This window comes from Callorhinchus milii, unplaced genomic scaffold (assembly GCF_018977255.1).
Source record: "Callorhinchus milii isolate IMCB2004 unplaced genomic scaffold, IMCB_Cmil_1.0 Scaffold25, whole genome shotgun sequence".
Taxonomy (NCBI): Eukaryota; Metazoa; Chordata; class Chondrichthyes; order Chimaeriformes; family Callorhinchidae; genus Callorhinchus; species Callorhinchus milii.
Window position 1 is genome coordinate 7,083,304 of NW_024704766.1, and position 21,259 is coordinate 7,104,562.

Below are 21,259 nucleotides of genomic sequence, written 5' to 3' on the forward strand. Positions count from 1 at the left end.
CTCTGGCCCCGCCCTCACCCAACACCTGGCCCCGCCCTCATCCACCACCTGGCCCCGCCCTCACTAGTAACCTGGCTCCACCTCCTCAGCCTCACTCTGACCCAATGTTGCCAGGTTGAGGTGGGGGGTGATGTGGGTTTATGCCCAATCGAGTGTGTTTGGGTTTCACTGTGCATGAAAAAAAGTGCCTAAAACCTACAAAAATGTTTTTTCCCCGACCTTTGAAGACCTTTTCTCACTGCGTGAAAAGTACCATCTAAATGTCCCGCTCTATTGCTTCCCATAGAGGAGGCAACGCATCATATTGGGCTACTTTTTGGTTGACTTTTGGGCTACAAACATATTTTAATTTCTGGTCCTGAATCATAAGCCCAGGCTCTTATCTGCCCCCCCTGTCCTGGGCCAGACCACCCTCCCCCCACCCCATACCTGTCCTCCTCTCCTGTGCTCTCCACCTCCTTCTCACCAACACTCTCCACAGGAAAAGCGGATTTCTGCAGAAACACAGACAGAAACGTGTTAATCAGCAGTGGCTATGGGCGGACATGTCCCTCTTTGAAACCTACATGTTTTTTAAAAAACACACACACAATAAAATATCAATACCTTTTTGCCTTTGGACTTTTTCCTCCTTTTCTTGAATGATGGTTTCTGCGTTTCGTTCTGAAATTCAAAGGCGATTGCATTCAATAGACTAATTGTACTGTTTTGAAACTTTTAGAAACTTTGGGGAAAATTTTGTGAACAAGATGGCGGTCGGGCGGAATCCACCGGGAAATAACCTGAGGTCATAAGACATTGAAACCAGCTGTGAAGGGAGGCACACCTAAATCACATAAGGGGGAGGAATGAATGATCGATACAAGACAAAAATCTGAGAAGTGAGGAGCGATGGAGAGCAGAGAAGACAAATCTTAATGAACTGTGGACAAGGGACAGTTTATGACAGAATCATAGCAATTTACAGCACAGAAGGAGGCCATTCGGCCCAGCGAGTCTGCACCAAGTTTCCCGTTTAATCCCATTTGGTGTCCCCATTCCCACACCCCTTCAAGCCTGTGTCCTTCACATACCTGTCTCGTTCCTGCTTGAAACCCACAATGGATTCTGCCTTGACCCCTTACTTGGCAGGGCATTTCCACATCTCAACAAGTCTCTCATTTCACCTAAATTCTCCTTTCACTCTTTTTGTGACTCTTTTATAACTATAACAATTATTGTAATAGTTATAGCGCCTGATCACATTGTTGAAATGACTCAAAGCGATTCACAAACTATACTGTAAAGGGAATTGACTGTGTAACTTGTGGGCGAAACGCGGCAGCCAATTATTGACAGCAGTATCGCTGTCCCACAGACAGTCGTGGATTGAGTGAGCAAATTTATTGATTGATTGAAGGGATTATTACCCCAAGAAAGTGATCCGCCAACAGACTAATAGCTGGGTTCCTACTTACTGCTAGGTAAACAGAGGTGTGTGGAGTAAGAAAACTTGCCTAAGGCTTTACGCCCCCGAGGATCAAACCCGGTTCCTCTCGCTTGCGAGGCGAGTGTGGGCTGACTCCCCTGCTAGTTGCCCTGTCAAAACCCCTGACAATACCTTGTGATTTCAGATCAGAGACAAGACTCTGCTCATGTGAACACTCGTCAGCCTCCGTGACAAGCACAGGGATCAGCCGCACTCACCAAATTCGGGGGATCAGATGGCTTGGATCCTCTGTGGGCTTTCCCCGCGACCTGGGACGAAACGCTGGTTTTCTGCAAGATCAGGGGAAAAAATTCTGACTGTTAAAATTCTTTTAAAAAAAATTCACACAGTAAGGCAAATCATGTTTAACAAACCTGATAAAGATTTTTTGATGGAGTAACGGAGAGGGCGGGTGAAGGGAGTGCAGTTGATGTAGTTTATATGGATTTTCAAAAAGCGTTGATAAAGTGCCACATAAGAGACTTGTAGCAAAATAGGAGCCCCCGATATTACAGGGACAGTGTCAGCGGATACAGAACTGACTGGAGACAGAGAGCGGTGGTGAACGGCTGTTTTTCTGACTGGAGGGAAGTGCAGTGGTGACCCACAGGGGTCGGTATTGGGGCCACTACTGTTTGTGATCTATATAAATGACCTGGACTTGGGTATAGGAGGACAATTTCCAAGTTTGCCGATGATACTAAGTTAGGAAAAGTAGTAAACAGTGAGGAGGATAGTAGCAGACGGCAAGAGGACATAGACAGACTGGTAACACGGGCAGACACGGGGCAGATGAAGTTTAATGTGGAGAAATGCAAAGTGATGGAGTTTGGGAGGAAGAATGAGGAGAGGCAATATTCGCTGATGGGACAATCTTACAGGGGGCGAAGAACAGAGAGACCTGGGGGTCATATAGTAAATCTTTGAAGGTGGCCGGACAGGGAGATACAGCTGTTAAAAAGCACATGGGATACGAGGCTTTATAAATAGGGGCATAGAATACACAAGTCAGGAAGTTATGGTGAACCTTTATATAAAACACTGGTTGGGCCTCAGCGAGAGACTGGGTTCAGTTCTGGGCCCCACACTTTAGGAAGGATGTCAAGGTATCTTTCCCCTTCCCAGCTACCCCCCCCTGACTTCCCCTCCCACCCCCCAGCTCAGGTTCCAAGTCAGGACTGTTAAGTTCCTTGGAACGTCCTCCTGATGCGAATGGTGCTATACAAAATTTTATTTTACATCATTATTAATAATAATCCTTGCATTTGATACAGAGCCTTATCATGGCTTCGATACGTCTCAAAGCACTTCACAGGATATACTGTAAAGTGAATTGATTGTATATTTTGTGGGTAAAACATAGCAGCCAATTGCAAACAGCAGCGTCCCACAACCAGTCATGGAATTGACTGACCAAATTATTATTATTAATATTATTTTTTGAAGGGATTAATATCCCCGGAAAAGCGATCCCCCAATCGACTAACAAGCGGGTTCCTACTTACCACTAGGTAAACAGAGGCGTGCGTATGGAGTAAGAAGCTTGCCCAACGTTTCGCCCTGCCTTGTCACATCATTGAGACATCTCAAAGTGATTCACAAGATATAGTGTAAAGTTGTTTGACCGTGTACTTTGTGGGTGAAACGCTACAACCAGTTTGCGCGCTGCAGTGTCCCACAAACAGCCATGGAGTGAGCTAACCCCCCAACGCTGCATTGGAGTGTCAGCTTAAGCCTCCACGTGGGGGACTTGAACCCACAACCTTCTGACTCAGAGGCGAGAGAGAGAGCGCTACCCACTGAGCCGGGCTGAACTATCGTATTGCAAGTGGTTGGAGATGGTTTGAGGTTACTGGCGCTATACGAGATGCAAGGGTTATTATTACTGAATGTGTTAGAAACCTGCTTCGCTTTGGAGTTGCTCTCCTACCTCTTCTACGATGTCCAGGTTTTGCCCAGACTGCTGATTCCCTTCCCCCGCCCTCTCTTTCGAAGCTTCTCTCTCGCTCCCGTCGGGAGTGGGAATTTCCTCCGCCTTTCCCTTTTCCGGGTCTGTTTCCTCCCGTTCCGTTCGATGCCTCCACTGGATGGTGTCTGTAATTTTACCCCCCGTTTCTGCAATGTTAACAAAAATATTGATATCAAAAACAAAGGAAACTATCATGTAAATGGAGAGAAAGTGTTGACTACTGAGCACTGGACACCAGGTGGCATTGCAGAGTGAGAGTAATGTACAGTAACTACAGTTCACACACCGCCTCTCAGTGGTTGATATTGGATAAAGAATATAAAAAACGTTAGACGAATAAAGACCAAGGTCCATCTAATTCGCCTTCCACCTTCCTGGCGGTCTCCTGCACATATGCCCCAAACTCCCTATGTACTGTATCCCGTAATGTTATTTCCTAAAAGAAAACGAACTAATCTGTGTTTGAAAGAATCAACATTTCCTGCTTCAACCGTCTCCCTCGGGAGCCTGTTCCACAGGTTCACTAACGCTCACTGAGATAGTGTTTGTGTAGATTTGTTCTGAATTTACCCCTTCAATCGCAGGCCGTGTGTCCTCTGGTTTTACTCTTCTGGACAAGTTGGAACAGTCTGCAATGATCTATATTGTTGTGGCCCATTAGAATTTTAAAGCCAGCAATCATGTCGTCTCTCAATCTTCTCTTTTCCACTGTAAATGTACCCGATTTAGCCCAAACGCACAACAGAATTAATATCCTGTCTTGACCTGATTGTTATTGGCAAAGCTGATGATATTTTGCTGAGCCCCCTGAGAGAGCTGGAAAAAATTGTTCCTCCAGTCTAAATCCATCGATGCCCCAACACCTTCCAACCCCTCTGATCTCCTTCTACCCCACTCCTCCGCTCCCCCCAAACCCCTCTCCTATCAGCTAACTCTGGCCTGCCTTTCTCTTTCTCTCTCTCTGCTCAATAATCGCTGACATGGCGTTGACATTCAACCCCCTAATCTCTTAAAACCTACTTCTTCGACCATGCCTAGGGAGCTCCCAATTGGAGTCGAGGTACACATCAGCCATGATTTAACAGAACGGTGGAACAGGCTCGAGGGGGTGAATCCTGTTTGTATGTTCCCTCCTCCCACCACTCCCCCGTTTTCTTCTCGCTTCATGTCTGAGCCACATGAAGCAAATGAGATCAATGTATTTTAGGAAATAATAATACCTGGGGGATACAGTGTATAGTTTGGGACACGCATTGTGCAAACGACTGCCGGGACAGTGGAAGGCGAACTGGTTGGACTTTAGTCTTCTTTGGTCTAGCAAATACTTATGGTATTATGAGCCCAACCCCACGTTGGTGGTCTACACCAGGGTGGTCTATCTGGCAGCCCCCAGGGCAATTTTATCTGCACTCCCTCCCTCCCTCCATTTCATTTGGCTCCCTCCATAACCTGTCAATGCTATGTTACGTTTCTGGAAGAAAAACACAAAAATATGGCTCATTCGGCCCACGGATGTTTCTCAACTAGGGCATCCGGCCCTCGGCAGCCAACAGGTTGTCCCCCGCACCCCCCCACCCCCGTCCTACGCGAATCGCAGCATCTAAAAGCCGTCTAAACGCAACCCGTGTCTCGCTCATGTATGCGTCGCGGGTCTTACTCAGGTGTTGTTTCATGGCCGTCATGTAGCGGTCGATGGTGTCAAAGCACTGGCGTCCCATCAGCCGGGCAATGCGCTCGTGGTCGTGCCAGAGCAGGTAGCCGGGCATGAACAGGATGTCCTGGATCTCCTCGGGGGTCTTGCCCAGGCACTGCAGGGCCTCGCTGCTCTCCTCCCACATGGACAGGAACTCCTCCTCGGGGACCCCCATGTACCCGTTGCGGGTGACCAGCTGGCGCCGGAGGTAGAGCAGCCGGAGGAGGCTGCCCTGGCGCGAGGCGTCGGGCCCGCTCGGGCGCATGTGCCACCCTCTCTTGGGCTGCGGGAGGTGCTTGAGGTTCATCATCACGAAGACGATCAGGGTCAGGTCGAACTTGTCGAACTCCAGCTCCGACCACTTTTGCGGGAAGAGCAGAGCCCAGTCCGAGTGCGAGAGGAATTCTGTCTGGAATTCCCGGAAGTGCCGGTGCAGCTCGGATTTCCTCAGCTTGCGGAGCTCGGCCTGCAGGCCGTCCAGGGGCACCTCTTCGGCGAAGACCTTCTGTGCCACTCTGGTGCCCTCCAGCACGATCAGATACATCAGACGGAAGAAGTTGCAGTATGCGTTCCTCTCCTCCGGGGGCAGGTCCTCCCTTCGCCGTGGTCTGGGCAACGGCATGTATCTGCGGAACTTGTTCACGTAGCCTTCGCCTGGAGCAGCCGAGAGGACGGATCGGTCAACAACATCTCGAGCTGTGACCCACCTTCAACCCTTTGATTGGCTCACTTTAGCTCACTCCCTCTCACTCCCCCGCACTCCCTCCCTCCCTCGCACTCCCTCCCTCCCTCCCTCCCTCCTGCTCTCACTCCCCTGCACTCCCTCCCTCCCTTCTGCACTCCCTCTCTCGGTCCCACCTTCCCTCGCTCGCTCCCACCCTCTCTCCTACCCTCCCTCCCTCCCTGGCTTCACTGCTCACCCAGCTTCTCAAACTCCTTCTGGAATTCCTCGAGGCACAGCTTGAGTTTGGGGAAGGTCTCCCGCTCCTCTTCCAGGAGGAAAACGAAGTCCAACTTCTGAGCGGTGGTCTTCATGAAGACGATGACCTCGAGCAGGCGCTGTCCTCGCTGCTCGCTCGGGGTCTTCATCAGTAGGTCGTTCTCGGTCTCCGTCAGCACACTCAGCATCTGCAGGCTATAGATCAGGTCTTTTAAAGGGGCCTTGTTCAGCGGCTCCGCCAGGACCTCCAGGAACAGGTACAGGAAGCTGTCGGCACAGCAGTTTCCTTTAAGGAAACCAATTCAATAGGATTAATGTTGAGGGAGGGTGGGAGGGAGAGAGGGTGTGAGGGAGGGGAGGGGTGAGGGAGGGGAGGAGGGAGGGAGGGACGGATGGATGGATTGGAGGGGGACGATTATAATAATAATTATCCTTGCATTTGATCTCGCACCTTACCATGTCGTCGAGACGTCTCAAAGCGCTTCAAAGAATATACTGTAAAGTGAATTGACTAAATTTTGTGGGTGAAACGCGGCAGCCAATTGCGCGCAGCAGCGTCCCACAGACAGCCGTGGGTTGAGTGACCAATTTGGAGAGATTATTGCCCCCGGAAAGCGATCCACTAATCGACCAACAACCGGGCTGCTGAACCGGTAAACAGAGGCGAGTGTGTAGAATAAGGAAACTTGCCTAAGGTTTCACCCCCACTCCCCGGGAATCAAAACCAGGTTCTCTCACTTGTGAGGCGAGCGCACTAACCAATACGCTACTCCACAATATAACCTGATCGCATTACAAGGCACGTTGTATTGTGAGGTAGGGGGTGAGTTGGGGGGGGGGGGGGGGAGTAATAATAATAATTGCCTGACTCAGCACAAACAGGGTTTGAGGGAGGGAGGAACGGCCCTCGTTCTGATGGCCTGGGAAGAAGGAGTTGAGTGGGAGAGACAACAACAAATTACATTTGTACAGCGAGTGCCCTTTAGGTCGGAAAGACATCCCAGGGCGCTGGACCCGAGCTGAGAATTGGGGTCAGGAGGTGTAGAGGGCAGAAGGGGTGGGGGTGAGGGTGGGGGAGAGTGGCTGAAGGCACGGTCGAAGACGCAAGCACAGGGAGGTTGGATTTCCAACCAACGAGGTTGGATGGAGGAGACAATGTAGTCGGTTGTGTTGGGGGGAGAACTATTCAAGGGACGTACCCATGCTCTCCAGGTTGTTGACCCATTTGAACAAGTCTGGTTTGAGGCCATCGATGGCCACCAGGACGGAGGTGAATTTGCGGATCTCCAGGTTGGAGCTTTTCTTCAGCACGATGTCGATGAGAGTGCGGAGCTTCAAGGGGGGGGTGCTCTGCCTCTCCACCACCTCCTGGTCGCCCTCTGACAGGAAGCGCTTCAGTTTCAGGCGGTACAACAGGAAGGAAACGTCCTCCACCCCGTTAGCGATCAGCTCCCGCTCCGAGTTCACCGCTCGCCACAGGCGGCATTTGGCCGGGTCAAAAACCACCTTATCTGGGAGATCCCAAGGCCAACGAGTCAATATAATAATAACAACAAGATTTCATTTATAGAGCGCCTTTCATGTCGGGAGGACGTCCCAAAGCGCTGGACAGTTGGGTCGGGACCCGAGCAGGGGGGAAATGGTGAGGGGAGGGAAGGGAGGGAGCGTGGAGGGGGTAGAGAGTCGAGAGGGGAGCTGAAGGCTCAGTCAAAGAGAAAGGTCTTGAGACCGGCCTTGAAGGAGGAAAGGGAGGAAGCGGCGAAGGCACTGGGGGATGGAGTTCCAGAGCCTCGGGGCTGAGAGGCTGAAGGCCACCGATGGTAGGGCGGTTGGGGCGGGGGATGTGGAACAGACCAGAGCCAGAAGAACGGAGGGTACGGGCAGGTAAGTAGGGGGATAGTAGGTCGGAGAGGTAGGAGGGAGCGAGGCCGGGAATGGCCTTGTAGGTGAGGATGAGGATCTTGCATTCGATCCTCTGGGGGATGGGGAGCCAATGGAGGTGAGCGAGGGCGAGGGTGAGGGTGGGAGTGATGTGGGCGCGGTGTCTGGTGCGGGACAGTACACGAGCTGCAGAGTTCTGAATGACCTGCAGTGTGGAGGGAGGGCCGGGAAGGCCGGCGAGGAGAGAGTTCCCATAGTCCAGCCTTGAGGTGATGAAGGCGTGGACCAGAGTTTCAGCCGCGTGAGGGGTGAGGTAGTGCCGTAGTCTGGCGATGTTCCGGAGGTGATGGAAGGCGGTGCCAGTTGTGGTGCGGATATGAGGGAGAAAGGACAGCTCAGGGTCGAACAGAACCCCGAGGTTCCTGATGGCTTTGAGAGGTGGAGAGTGCGGAGCTGATGGTGTCAGCGCCTGAGGTGCGGAGGCGCTGACGTGAGCCAATCAGGAGGGCCTCAGTTTTGCGCACGTTGAGCTGAAGAAAGTTGTCTCTCGTCCAGGACTCGATGTCGGACAGACAGCTTTCAGGACATCGGTGGTCGTGGAGTTGAGGGTAGAGGAGGAAAGGTAGAGTTGGGGGTCATCCGCATACATGTGGGAGTGAACCCCATGTCTGCGGATGATGTCACAACAGGGGGAGCATATAGAGGGTGAAGAGGAGGGGACCGAGGACAGAGCCCTGAGGGACACCGCACGAGACAGTGCGGGGGGTGGAGGAAAAGCCGTTCGTGGAAACAAAGTGAAGACGGTGGGAGAGGTACGACCTAAACCACTCAAGGACAGGACCTTGAAGGTTGAGGTGGGAGGACAAGCGGTGGAGGAGGATAGTGTGGTCAACCGTATCAAATGCTGCCGATAGGTCGAGGAGGACGAGGAGGCAGAGGGAGCCCTGCCTCAACAACAATAATAACAACAACAACAACAACATTATTGTTAATAATAATTATAACAACAATAATAATCAAATTTCATATAGAATTTGGCAAATTGGTCAAAACTTTGAAGTCTTCTTTTCCACGATTTGCCAAAGAAAATCCAGCTACAAAATAAGTCAAATTCTGCTACGTTAATACGAGTAAATCTCACTCTGGATAGAATGAGCCCTTTTTGTAGCGATGACAATAATGATCTTTGATACAACGCCTTATCGCGGCTTCCAGACGTTTCAAAGCGCTTCGCAGGATACACTGGAAAGTGAATCGACTGTATTTTGTGGGTGAAGTTTGGTGACTCAAGATGTTTCGCATCACATCTCGTTTCACCCGCAAAATATACAATCAATTCACTTTACGGTATATCCTGTGAAACGCTTTGAGACGTCTCGACAATGTGATAAGGCGCTGTATCAACGACAAGCACTGCTAATTATTATCACACACCTTGACCTTCGAACAAAGGAACTTGCTGATTACACGTGGAGATGTTTTCACAGGTTTATGACGACATTAAAGGTGCACTCAGCCCGTCAGCTGCATATCAGGGACTTTGAGCTCACAGTCTGAGCTCAGTCAGTGCAGTGCTGGGGACAAGTGGGTGGGGGAGGGAGAGCACTGCATTGTGGAGACGTTAACTAAATAATAATAAATAATCGTTGCATTTGATATAGCGCCCTATCACATCGTTGATGCCACATAGCCCAGCCAACTGCGCACAGCAGTGTCCCACAAACAGTCGTGGATTGAGTGTGGATTATTGATAATAATTGACTAACAACAAGGTTCCTACTTACTGTGAGGTATACAGAGTCAAGTGCTCTAACCAATACACTGCAGGACTCCACATCCACAATAATACACACACTGATGCACACGCCCCCACACTGATACACGCGCGCACACACATAAGGACATGTCCGATTTTTATTATAATAATAGTAGATAATGCGCCTTTTACGTCAAGAGAATGTCGGGAAATGCTTCACAGGATACGCTGTAAAGTTTAGTGACTGTGTGCTTTGTCGGTGAATGCAGGGGCAGCTCACACACAGCAATGTCCCCAAATTGTCCAATTTTATTGTCAACTCAAGTTGGGGGACACAGACCACAGACGGACCTGGGTTTAACGTCTCATCGGAAGGATGGCACCTCCGACAATGCAGCGTTCCCTCAGTCCTGCTACAATGACCGGGGACTTGAAACCACAACCTTCTGACTCTGGAGGTGAGAAAGCGACGGACTGTGGAGCTCACAGGGGAAGATTTGTGGGAATCATAAACCAGCGGCAACTGAAGCTACATTAACATATTAATTCCTTCAAAAAATAATATTTTTTTTACCTGTGCCTTGCATTTCTGTGGAAGATTTTTTCCTGGCTCCGTGTCGCTCTGAGCCTCTGAAATACAAAAGTACATGAACATATTAATTCCTTCAAAAAAAATAATAATAATTTGGTCACTCATTTCACAACTGTTTGTGGCATTGCTGTGCGCAATTGGCTGCCGCGTTCGCCCATAAATATACAGTCAATTCACTTTACAGTGTGTTCTGTGAAGCGCTTTGGGATGTCCTCCCGACGTGAAAAGCGCTATATCAAATGCAATTATTATTATTATACACCCACACACATATGTTCACTTAGATACTTACACACACACACAAATGACAAACAAGTACGCACACCGATGTTAACCATTGCGTGTACACATACACACACAAAAAGACATTGTTTTTAAAAAAAATCCTTGCATTTGACACAGCGTCTTTCACGTCAGGGGGTCGTCTCAAAGCGCTTCGGAAGGTTCGCTGTATAGTGCAGTGACTGTTCAGAATTCTACAGCGCTGAAGCCGTGAATGAGCCGCTTTGCGACCCCACCCCACCCTGCGTGTAGGGCCCAGTGCAAACTCAAGTTGTTGTCGTTTGCAGTACTTACTGTTGGCTGTTTGGAGCGGAGCGGGATTCCTCACGCTGGGCGGGGAGCGAGAAAGAGGGAACAATAACAGGTACTTTTACAAAACGTTCACCAATTCATCCCACGTAAGAAGTTTCCAAACGGCCACCACCCCACAAGGAAAATACACCGTTTCCCCGTTAACGTAACACACTTTGCCAAATGTTAGACCTCCCGAGCCCTCCCCCACCCTCCCCAAAGATGTCCCTCTCCCTCCCCCTCTCCAAACCACACGCACACTTCACAAAACCGAGGATTTGGAACCTTCTGGAAGTATAACAGACCGTGTTTTTCTTGTCTGATTTGGAGGTTGAGATCTTGCTTTTTGGTCTCTGGTCCACTTCTCGCTCTTGTGCCCCATCTACAACAACAACAACTTGCATTTACACAGCGTTTCGAAGAGCTTAACGGTGATGGAGCCTGACATCCAGCTGGGGGTGGGGGGGTGACTGAGGGAGGAAGTGACCATCAGCACAGTCTTTAGTCATGATCTAAAAGTGGGGGAAGGAGAGAGGGGGCAAGGCGGAGGGATGGGGGGAAAGAACTTCAAAGCTTCGGGGCGTAGTGGGCTGAAAGTGCGGCCGTCGATGGTGGAGCGGAGGGGACGAGGAACAAGCAGGAGGCCAGAACCACACACTACAAGAATCATTTTGGGGCCTCAGTAGAACATCAACCTGCACCTTATGTCAAAACACCTTCACCTGGGAGTCACTGAACTGTGTAGTGACTGTTACGCTGGCCAGACCCGACAACTGAAACCCCTCCCCTTCTCGGAGACCAACACTTGGAGCGAAAGCTCATTGGGCAGGAATGACATTGGGGGTGGGGTTACCACTGGCTCCGACCCTGAAACCCCCTCCCAAAAAAATAATAATAATAATCCTTGGATTTGAGATCGCGTCTCACCACGTCTTCGAGACATCTCAAAGCACTTCAGGAAGAAGTAGATCGAGATGACTCCTGGGAAGGAAGTTAAAGGGGGGAAAGAAAGCGTCGACGGCAACTGCGAGGGAGAAAGATCACAAGAGGGAAAGTGAAATAGTTTCTTCCTGTTCTGTCCCCCCATCCCCGTCACCGCACTGACTCACCGGAACCCTGTAGGTCTGTATCCTTCATGTTGTCCATCAGGTTTTGCCACACCGCCTGCGATTGTAAAGAGGAGAGACTGTGAGATGTCGGAGACTGGGGATGGGGATAAGGTGGGGGTGGGGGGTAGGGGTAACGAGACGGACCGACACTGAACACTCTTCACTTACGAGGGGAGAAGCCGTTCTGATTTGGGAGAGAAAGATGACTGCAGCGAGCGAGTGAATAATAATAATAATATTAATAATAATCCTTGCAGTTGATATCGCGCCTCATCACGTTGTTGAGACGTCTCAAAGCGCTTCACAGCGTATACTGCAAAGTGAATTGACTGTGTAGTACGTGTGTGTGGACTGCGTTGAGAATTCCGATGAATGGTGTGAAAATGTGTGTGTTATATGGAGTCCTGTAGTGTTGTGCCTGTGTGTGTGTCTGTGTGTTTGTGTCTCTGTCTCTCTCCCCCTCCCTCCCTCTCTCTCATGGAGTCAGGCTACGTTTGAGGCTGTCACTTCTACACAAAATCTCGGACCTGAAAAGTTTAAGCTTTACCTGGAAATCTGATCCTCGCACAAGCCCGATCCCTTGTCCTCCCAAAGAATTTGACCACTTTCGGGCATCGAACACCATCTCAGGTTCTGGACGGTGTTTTTTCTGCTCTTCCCTGGACAAACAAAGAGATGGAATTGAACAGAAGAACGAGAGACAGAGAGAGAGAGAGAGAGACAGACAGACACACACACATAGGCACAATACGGTACAGGACTCCACACGCACAATAACACACACTGATGCTCGAACACAAAGACGTATTCTTTTCTTAAAATCATTTTTTAAATAATCTTCGAGAAGTCTCAAAGCTCTGCACAGAACATACTACAAAGTGACCGTATATTTTGTGGGCGAAACGCGGCAGCCAATTGCACACAGCAGCGTCCCACAAACAGCTGTGGATTGAGTGACCATTATTATTATTATTGTTATGTTTTTAAGGAATTATTACCCCTGGAAAGAGATCTGCCAATTGACTAACAATTGGGTTCCTACATATTGTTAGGGAAACAGAGACGTGTGGAGGAAGGAAACCTAAGATTTCCTAAGGTTTCGCCCCGACTCGCCCGGGAATCGAGCCCGGGCCCTTTGCTTACAAGGCAAACGCACTCCAGGCAAGAGAGTGAGAGATCAGAGAAAGAATTTGGAAATTTTTTTACCCCACCTTATATCAACCAATCGTTCTCAAGCTCTTCACGGGAATTATTATTACGTGTAGTGACTGTCTTTATGTTGTGCGACCTGTGACAGCCAATGCTTACCTCGCATCGCTCTGATCCTTTGTAGATTGAGCGCCATCTGCAAAAGTTAAACACACGACTACAGTAAAGTCCTAATAAACAACAACAAGCGTTTACACAGCATCCGCCAGGCGGGCTAGCGGCCCGGAGCCTCGACAGTGGCGGAGTCTGACCCCGAGCCGGGGGGTGAGGGGGGGAGGTGACCATAAGCACGACCAAAAAGGAAAGGTCTTTAGGCGGGATTTGAAGGAGGGGAGGGAGGGGGCGATGCGGGGGGATTGTGGGAGGGGGCGCCCCTCGTGCAAGGTGGCTTCCCTTACCTTCAAGTTTCATGCGATTCTCAATCTCCTGCATCTGTGCCTCCAGTACGGTGGCATCGCTCTCCGCAGCCTGGCACAGCTCAGTGCCACGCTTGTTGGCCATCATGGCATGTTTGGGGAAACCGGCAGAGAGGAGGCCTTTGGCACAGAAGTAGTGACCCTGGAGAAGTGTGGGGGCGGGGGGTATGGGATCATAATAATGATTATGATTATTATTCAGAAAATATCGTGAGGAAATATCCCGGCCAAGTGTATTTATTGTGGAAATTTATTCTGACAAGAATAACGGAGGAACAACAGTCCTCGTGTAAATATAGTTTTTTCCTCAATTATTTTCAGGAATCACCTGTATAGTTGCCGACTGGAATAAGGGATAATAATAATAATCCCTGCGTTTGATACAGCGCCTCATCACGTCGTTAAGACGTCTCCAAGCGTTTCACAGAATGTATTCTAAAGTATCGTGACTGTGTGTTTTGTGGGCGAAACACGGCAGCCAATTGCGCACAGCAGCGTCCCTCAAACAGCCGTGGATTAAATGACCACATTTTATTTTATATTTTTGGAGGGATTATTACCCCAGGGAAGGGATAAAGATATTTAATATTTAATTATGAATGATAGTTAAGATAAATGGATGGCTGACGAAACGAGACTGGAATCAGAAGCAATTGCTTAAGGAAATAACAGAACTCCCCACCCACCAGCCCTCTACGTTTCTTTCAAGAAAAGACAGAGAACCCACTCCGGAGTTAAGAATGTGTCAAATTCTGTTTGTTCTAAAATGCAACGTAAATCTACAGAGTGTTCACAAAGTCACGTTACCCCCCAACACCACCCATTGTCTTACAATGAATTTTTAATTTTCTGTTGCAGATGAGTTTGAGTGTAACAATGTCTGAGCCCCAGTAACGTCCTCCCCACCGACTCCATCCATGTTATGAACATGGTGACGGGTCATTATCCGCCATAAAAATGATGGCACTCACACACACACACCCGCATTCACCCTAAAACACACACACACTCACACACTCGCATTCACCCTCACACACAGATACTCACACACACACTCGTATTCACCCTCACACACACACACACTCACCCTCACACACACACACTCGCATTCACCCTCACACACACACACACACTCACACTCGCATTCACCCTCACACACACACTCACACTCACACACACACACTCGCATTCACCCTCACACACACACTCGCGTACACACACACTCGCACTTGCACACACACACTGATCCTCTGGGATCTAAATACATTTAAACACTTGTACTGAATACAACGGAGTAACTTCTCAATACAATGATCATCGTTCTCCCACGTGTTTCAGTTGTGGGTCAGTGCAGTGTAGAAAAATAACATGGGGGGTAACAGGACTTTGTGGACACCCTGTACATTGCCCAAACAGCCTTGAAGTGAATTGTTTGTGAACAAGTTTGTGAAACAGGAAAGGAGGAGGAAGGGATTTTACACACACACAATACACACACACACACAAACACATGCACACAAAGAGACGCACACAGAGACAAAGGGGACAAAAGGGAAATATAGTAATTCCTAAAAATAGCGAGAGGCTTGACTGAAATAAAATATCTCCAACCTTAAAATAATCTGGTTTTAACAGCGCTGCCCTGATTCCATCCAGCACCGCCATTCTGAAAAATAAATGCACAAGTTTGGAGGTTGGATTGTCGCTGTGTGGAGAGGACCACATGACTTCAGATGAACCGTGAACTGAACAATAATCCCGGCATTGGCTGCAATGCCAGTTTTTGGCCTTCAGGTCTCAGTTCCGGCGCAAATGACATTCATGATGATCACAAGATTGGTTTGGGTACAAATGGGCCTCCCGCCCATTTTATCTGAACCTTCCAGAAGAGCAGTAAATTCAGGGAGTAGAAACGTTATGGTACAGGCTCCCTGGGCAGACGGTGGGAGCAGAAAATGTCATCTGGTTCAAAAACAGATAGATTTCGGCTAGAAAATGATACCTGGGGAGACAGTATATAGTTTGGCGACACAACATGTCAAGCGACTGGCAGGATGGTGGAAGGCGAACTGGGTGGACCTGGGCCTTCTTTCACCCTCAAATTCTTATGTTCTTATAAACACGCGCCCTCCCATCATAGCACTTCTTCAATGCAGTTTAAACGGAGTCCTGTCGAGCAGTTGTTAATGTTTTTGGCCGCCCCCACAGGCTTCTCAGGAACAAAGAGGAGGAGAAACAGTGGTACAATTTGGGGATTGCGTTTGGAGACCTCCGCCATCACCCTCTCACCCCCCCCCCCACCACCGCCGCTGACAGTGTCTGGAGAAGGGAATTGAGTCTCTCACCTGTCTTCGTTCACCTGCAGGTGGCAATAAGCTCTTCGGCAGTACAAGTAATAGTTGTACGGGCTGCAAACGAAACACGGGAGAAATTCAACCAGAGTTTTTGTCGTTTCAGAGAAACGCAGCGCGTTCCTCCCAGTTCAAGGTGTTTTGGGTGGTCTTTAGCCGCCCCTCCCCCTCCCACCCCACTTCCCCCACTCGGCTCCCACCCCCAGCCAGGCCCGCAAAGCGCTTTGGGGACATCCTCCCGGAGTGAAAGGCGCTGTGTAAATGTCGGGTTGATTCGCAGTCAAAATGAAGTCAAAATGACTTGAGGACACGAGGCAACACTAGGCTTCTCACCCCAGCCTACGCGGCTGGAAATCACCGACTCATCACAAGTCTCTGCTGGTGTCCAACGCTCAGGTGCGATCACTACCTTATTTCGATGGCTTTGCCGTAAGTGATGATGGCACCTTTGAAGTCGTTGATGTTGACCTCGTCCTCGCCTTTCGTCTCCAGAGCACCGATTTTCTAAAGTTAAACGAAAAAGAGAAGAAGAAAAAAACCACACACCGTGAAGAGATCAGCTGATTCAGTCCAGACTGGGAACCCCACCAGCCCAGGTCCTCACTGGCCAACATCACCAATCCATTGCGGGTAAGAGTTGGGGAAAGAGGGGACAACAACAACTTGCATTCACCCAGTGCCCTTCACGAGGGGCAGTGTCCCAGAGTGCATGACAGTAGCGGAGCACAACGAGTCGGTGGGGAGAGGGAGGTGACTGTAAGTCGGTCGAAGAGAAAAGTCTTCAGGCGAGACCTGAAGGTAGGGAAGGATGGGGGAAGGCGGAGGGTTAGAGGGAGAGTGTTCCTGAGTGTTTTAGGACAGGAACGGAAAGCCGGGTTTAAGTAACGTACCCCATTGTTTATTTCGCGTTCCTTTTCAAAGCCACTTAGTACGGTCTCGCCCTCAACTGCAAATCTCTCTATGTAACCTGCAACTAAACAGAGCAAGGGGAGAACAAGTAAGAATAATAATAAACAATAATAAATTGGTCATTTTCAATCCACGACTGTTTGTGGGACATTGCTGTGCGCAATTGGCTGTCACGTTCGCCCACAAATATACAGTCAATTCACTTTACAGTGTGTTCTGTGAAGCGCTTTGGGACGTCGAGAAGACGTGAAAAGCGCTATATCAAATGCAAGGATTATTATTATTATTATTATAAGAACACGAACTGCGTTGACTGTGTATTTTGTGGGCAAGTCTCCAAACCTAACTGAGAATTCCAGGTATCCCACCTACACATGGAATTTCCATTAGTGGAATGGAATGCTCTCTCTCTCTCGCTCTCTGGAGGGATGTTTCCTGCTTACCTAACTCCGGAGAGTATTAGGTGCAGGTTGGCAAGAGCCAAGGTTTGTGGGGGGGGAGCCCAGAGTTTGTGCTTTGGGGTAACTGCTGGAGTCTAACCAGCTAAAACTACATAGGTTGCCATTGGTATTGCTGTCTGGCCGGCTTTCCTGCTGCTTGTCCAGCTCGGACCATCCTACCCGTGAGGGCTTTTGTTTGCAGGGTTAACAGTTGCTGAGTGGAAGGATTCCCTCTGTGCACTGATGACAATGGGGTTCAACGAACATTAAACACTAAGAAGAGCTCAGAGAAAAATAAAGGCCTTGGACCCAATTTATGTGGAACAAATCCCAGAAGAGAACTCACATTGAGCTAGGAGTATAGTAAGAGCTGTGTTCCTCTGCAGGTCTATCCATTCAGGAGCGATATCGTCAGTGAGCACTCGCTCCAGCAAAGGCATGATTGTATCGATGATGTCCATCAGATCAGTGTCATCCTGGCGGAGAAACGAAGAAAGAAGAAATCTGAATCCTATTCAGTGTAGAGACGGCCAATAGGCACTTGGTTTAAGGTATCTGTGTTTTCAGGGCAATTCAGGTGTCAGTCTGGCTCAGTGACTTGCACTCTTGCTTCTGAGTCAGAGGATGCAAGTTCAAGCCCCACGCCAGGACTTTGAGCTCACATAGTCTGGGCTGATGTTCCAATGCAGCGCTGGGGGTGTGCTGCAATGATGGGAGTTGCCGTCCTTCGGATGATCCATTAACCTAAGGTCCGATCTGCCCATCAAACACACACACACATACGCAAACACAAACACCCACACACACAAACGCACACTTATGCAAACACTCACTTATGCAAACACACACACATACGCAAACACACACACGCGCGCAAACACACATACGCAAACACACACACGCAAAAACATATACATACGCAAACACACACACACGCAAAAACACGCAAACACACACACAATCTCTCACCTTCACTTGTTCAAAGCTCTTCAGAAGATCAGTGACAAAGGCACTTTGGTTCTGAAAGAGAAATAAGAACCAGAGAAGTGAGTGACATTACATTGTAACTGCGATGACTTGCGAGTGTCAGTTAGTAACACTTCAATCTTATCGGCTTCTTCCTCCTTATCTCGGTGATCTGCCAACCCCCGACCAACCTGTCCGCTGCCTCCGCTCAGCGGGCTCCAGCCTGCTCCACGTCCCCCACATCCAACAGGGCCCAGCCCACCATCAGCCTCTCTGCCCCCACCCGCTGGAACTCCATCCCACAGTCCCTCGGCCTCGCTCCTTACCTCGCCTCCTTCAAGGCCCATCTCAAGACTGTGCTTTCGATCACCCTGCTTCCCTCCTGCCCTCCACCCTCCCCAATCCCGACCCCCTGGCTCGGGTGCGGATCCCTGACTGTCCAGCACCTTGGGACGTCCTCCTGACATGAAAGGCGCTGCGTAAATGTCATGTGTTGTTTGTGATTTTGTGGAACCACATTTCAGTGGCAGAACAAAAAACATGCAGTCGTGGTGCCCCTAATCCAATCTCCCCCCCCAATCTTCCCGTCCCCAATGTGACCCCCCAATCTGCTGTAAAGTGCCTCTCTCAGTTTCGTCACCAATGGAGGTTCCATCCCCTGTGAGGCCTGACAGCCATGACGGGACGTCACGATCTTACGCATTTTTTCTTTGTCTCTGCGAACAGGATCCACAGGATGTCCATCGTCTTGATCACAGATATATCCAGCGTCTCCGCTTTGAGGTGCCTGCGGAATGTGAAGGGATCAGACAACTGGGTTTAGATAAAAGACTGTTTGGCAGTGAGTTAAACAGAAGCAAAAAGACCGGGTACCCCAAAATACAGTATCACTTCAGCCGGAAATTCCGGTTCACCGATCGGATCTTCATCCCCTCTCCCCCCTGTAATAATTCCGGCTCACCAGGGTTTTAGTGTGCGTGCAGTAATAATAATCACTTTAGCTGCCCTTATCACACCCTCAAAATGTCTCACAGCTCAGCGCGGGAGTTACTGGAAAGGACGGTGACTATGTCTTCTTGTAGGGGAATCTGGCAGCCAGACTGCACACAGCAACGCCTCACAAACAAGCACAAGGTAAATGACCAACTTTAGAAAGATAGGAACAGGAGGCCATTCAGCCCTTCCAGCCCGTTCTACCGTTTTTTAAGAACATGGCTGATCTGTACCCCCAATTACCCGCCTTTGCCCCATATCCCGTGATCCCCTGAACTCAGAAACACCTCTCCAGCTCAGCCTTGAAAATGTGAATGGATCCAGCCATAATCCACAGCCTTTTGGGGAAAGAGAGTTCCAGATTTCCACTAGTCTTTGGGTGAAAAGGGGTGAGTGGGGGAGGTGGGTGGGGGGGGGTTAGGGAGAGAGGGAAAGATTTTCAACCGAAACACCGCTTGAGAATATCCAATTTTTATATTTGATAATAAGAATCCTTGATTTGATACAGCGCCTGATCACAACTTTGAGAGGTCTCAAAGCGCTTCACAGGATACACTGTAAAGTGGAGTGACTGTGTATTTGTGGGCGAAACAGAAGTTAGTGCCCGGTGTGTGTGTGCAATCACTTACGCTGTTTTACTCAGCAACGCCCCTTCTTGTGCCCACAGTAGGTACTTATTCGGCTCATGTCGTTGGCTGAAGAGCAGCTCCTTAAACACGCCGACAAACACCATGTGGCAGTGACGCAGGTAGTTCTCCTGCTTCAGTGTGCACCACTCCAGAGCCATGGCTTCTGCCGACACGAGAGGAAAGGGTTAAAGATGGACACGGATTCACGCTTACTTTTTGCCGTTTCACTGACACTCAACAACAACAACTTGCATTTACACAGCGCCCCTCACTCACGCAGGGGAGTGTCCCAGAGCGCTTGACAGTGGCGGAGCACGGCTCCGAGCCGGGGGGAGGGGGAGGTGACCGTGGGCACGGGCGAATAGGGAGGTCTTCAGGCGCGACCTGAAAATGGGGAAGGAAGAAGGGCAAGGGATCGAGGGATCCCGCGGTGCTGTTCATAAAGAGAAGGGAGTTTCTCTCTCTCTCTCCCCCAGTTTCTTGGCTGATAATCCCCCAAATAATATTGGTCACTCACTCCACGACTGTTTGTGGGACGCTGCTGTGCGCAATTGGCTGCCGCCTTTCATTCACAATACACACAGTCACTCCAGTATATTCTGTGAAGCGCTTTGAGATGTCTCGAAGACGTGATAAGGCGCTGTGATCAAATGCGCGGATATTAAATAATCTGAATGAGCAGAAGGGCCATTGATTTATCTCTTTCAACAATGCATCTCCCCAAATTGGGGCATGAACCCAAAACATTCTGCCCCAGAGGGAGGAAAGTGACCCACTGAGCCAGACTGACAGAGGTAGAAGGGGAAAAAAAATCCCTCCACCTCCCTATCTTTCTGACCTGTGTTCTCCCCACTCCCACCACTCTCTGCCTCCGGCCTCCTGCTCGTGCCTCGTCCCCTCCACCATCAGCGGCCGCGCTTTCAGCCACTGCGCCCCAAAGCTAGAACTCTCTTCCCCCAATCCCTCTGCCTTGCCCCCTCTTTTAGCTCACGACTGAAGCCTTTCCTCTTCAACCGTGCTCAGGGTCCCCCCTTGCCCGCTTCGGCTCGGTGTCAGCCTCCGCCACTGTCACGTGCTCCGAGACGCTGCCCAGTGTGAAGGCCACTGCGTAAATAGTTGTTGTTAAAACATGAATCTATTTATTTATTTGAAAATGCTTCTCTGTGTTACCGGAAAGCAACAAAGGAATGTACCACAAAGTCAATCACGGGAGGAAACCGAGTTACAACAACAAAGTCCTGAGTAGGACATACATTCTATACACATATATAAACATAGAAATAAAGAGAACAACTTAAGTTTTTCCAAAAAAAAACTTTTCTGTCAATCGCTTCGCAAAAAAAAGACACATCTTTTTGGGTGTGA

General features: G+C 49.5%; 1 protein-coding gene across 1 annotated transcript in view; it reads right to left on the bottom strand.

Annotated features, from left to right (window-relative positions):
* Nucleotides 1-20,740, bottom strand: part of LOC103187690 (E3 ubiquitin-protein ligase TTC3) — a 31,153-nt gene extending 10,413 nt beyond the window's left edge. Inside the window, exons 1-23 of the mRNA XM_042343931.1 lie at nucleotides 20,733-20,740; nucleotides 19,895-20,057; nucleotides 18,972-19,059; nucleotides 18,276-18,326; nucleotides 17,653-17,782; nucleotides 16,848-16,930; nucleotides 16,367-16,461; nucleotides 15,952-16,014; nucleotides 15,218-15,272; nucleotides 13,589-13,748; nucleotides 13,290-13,326; nucleotides 12,529-12,640; nucleotides 11,982-12,036; nucleotides 11,178-11,254; nucleotides 10,876-10,910; nucleotides 10,282-10,337; nucleotides 7,270-7,581; nucleotides 6,051-6,356; nucleotides 5,095-5,784; nucleotides 3,399-3,583; nucleotides 1,687-1,758; nucleotides 607-663; nucleotides 430-494 (exon numbers count right to left, since the gene is read on the bottom strand). Of these exons, the coding sequence (XP_042199865.1) occupies nucleotides 430-494; nucleotides 607-663; nucleotides 1,687-1,758; nucleotides 3,399-3,583; nucleotides 5,095-5,784; nucleotides 6,051-6,356; nucleotides 7,270-7,581; nucleotides 10,282-10,337; nucleotides 10,876-10,910; nucleotides 11,178-11,254; nucleotides 11,982-12,036; nucleotides 12,529-12,640; nucleotides 13,290-13,326; nucleotides 13,589-13,748; nucleotides 15,218-15,272; nucleotides 15,952-16,014; nucleotides 16,367-16,461; nucleotides 16,848-16,930; nucleotides 17,653-17,782; nucleotides 18,276-18,326; nucleotides 18,972-19,059; nucleotides 19,895-20,052 (2,942 nt within the window). The 5' untranslated portion in view covers nucleotides 20,053-20,057; nucleotides 20,733-20,740. The remainder of the gene's footprint in view (nucleotides 1-429; nucleotides 495-606; nucleotides 664-1,686; nucleotides 1,759-3,398; nucleotides 3,584-5,094; nucleotides 5,785-6,050; nucleotides 6,357-7,269; nucleotides 7,582-10,281; nucleotides 10,338-10,875; nucleotides 10,911-11,177; nucleotides 11,255-11,981; nucleotides 12,037-12,528; nucleotides 12,641-13,289; nucleotides 13,327-13,588; nucleotides 13,749-15,217; nucleotides 15,273-15,951; nucleotides 16,015-16,366; nucleotides 16,462-16,847; nucleotides 16,931-17,652; nucleotides 17,783-18,275; nucleotides 18,327-18,971; nucleotides 19,060-19,894; nucleotides 20,058-20,732) is intronic.
* Between the last annotated feature and the right edge of the window lie 519 nt (nucleotides 20,741-21,259).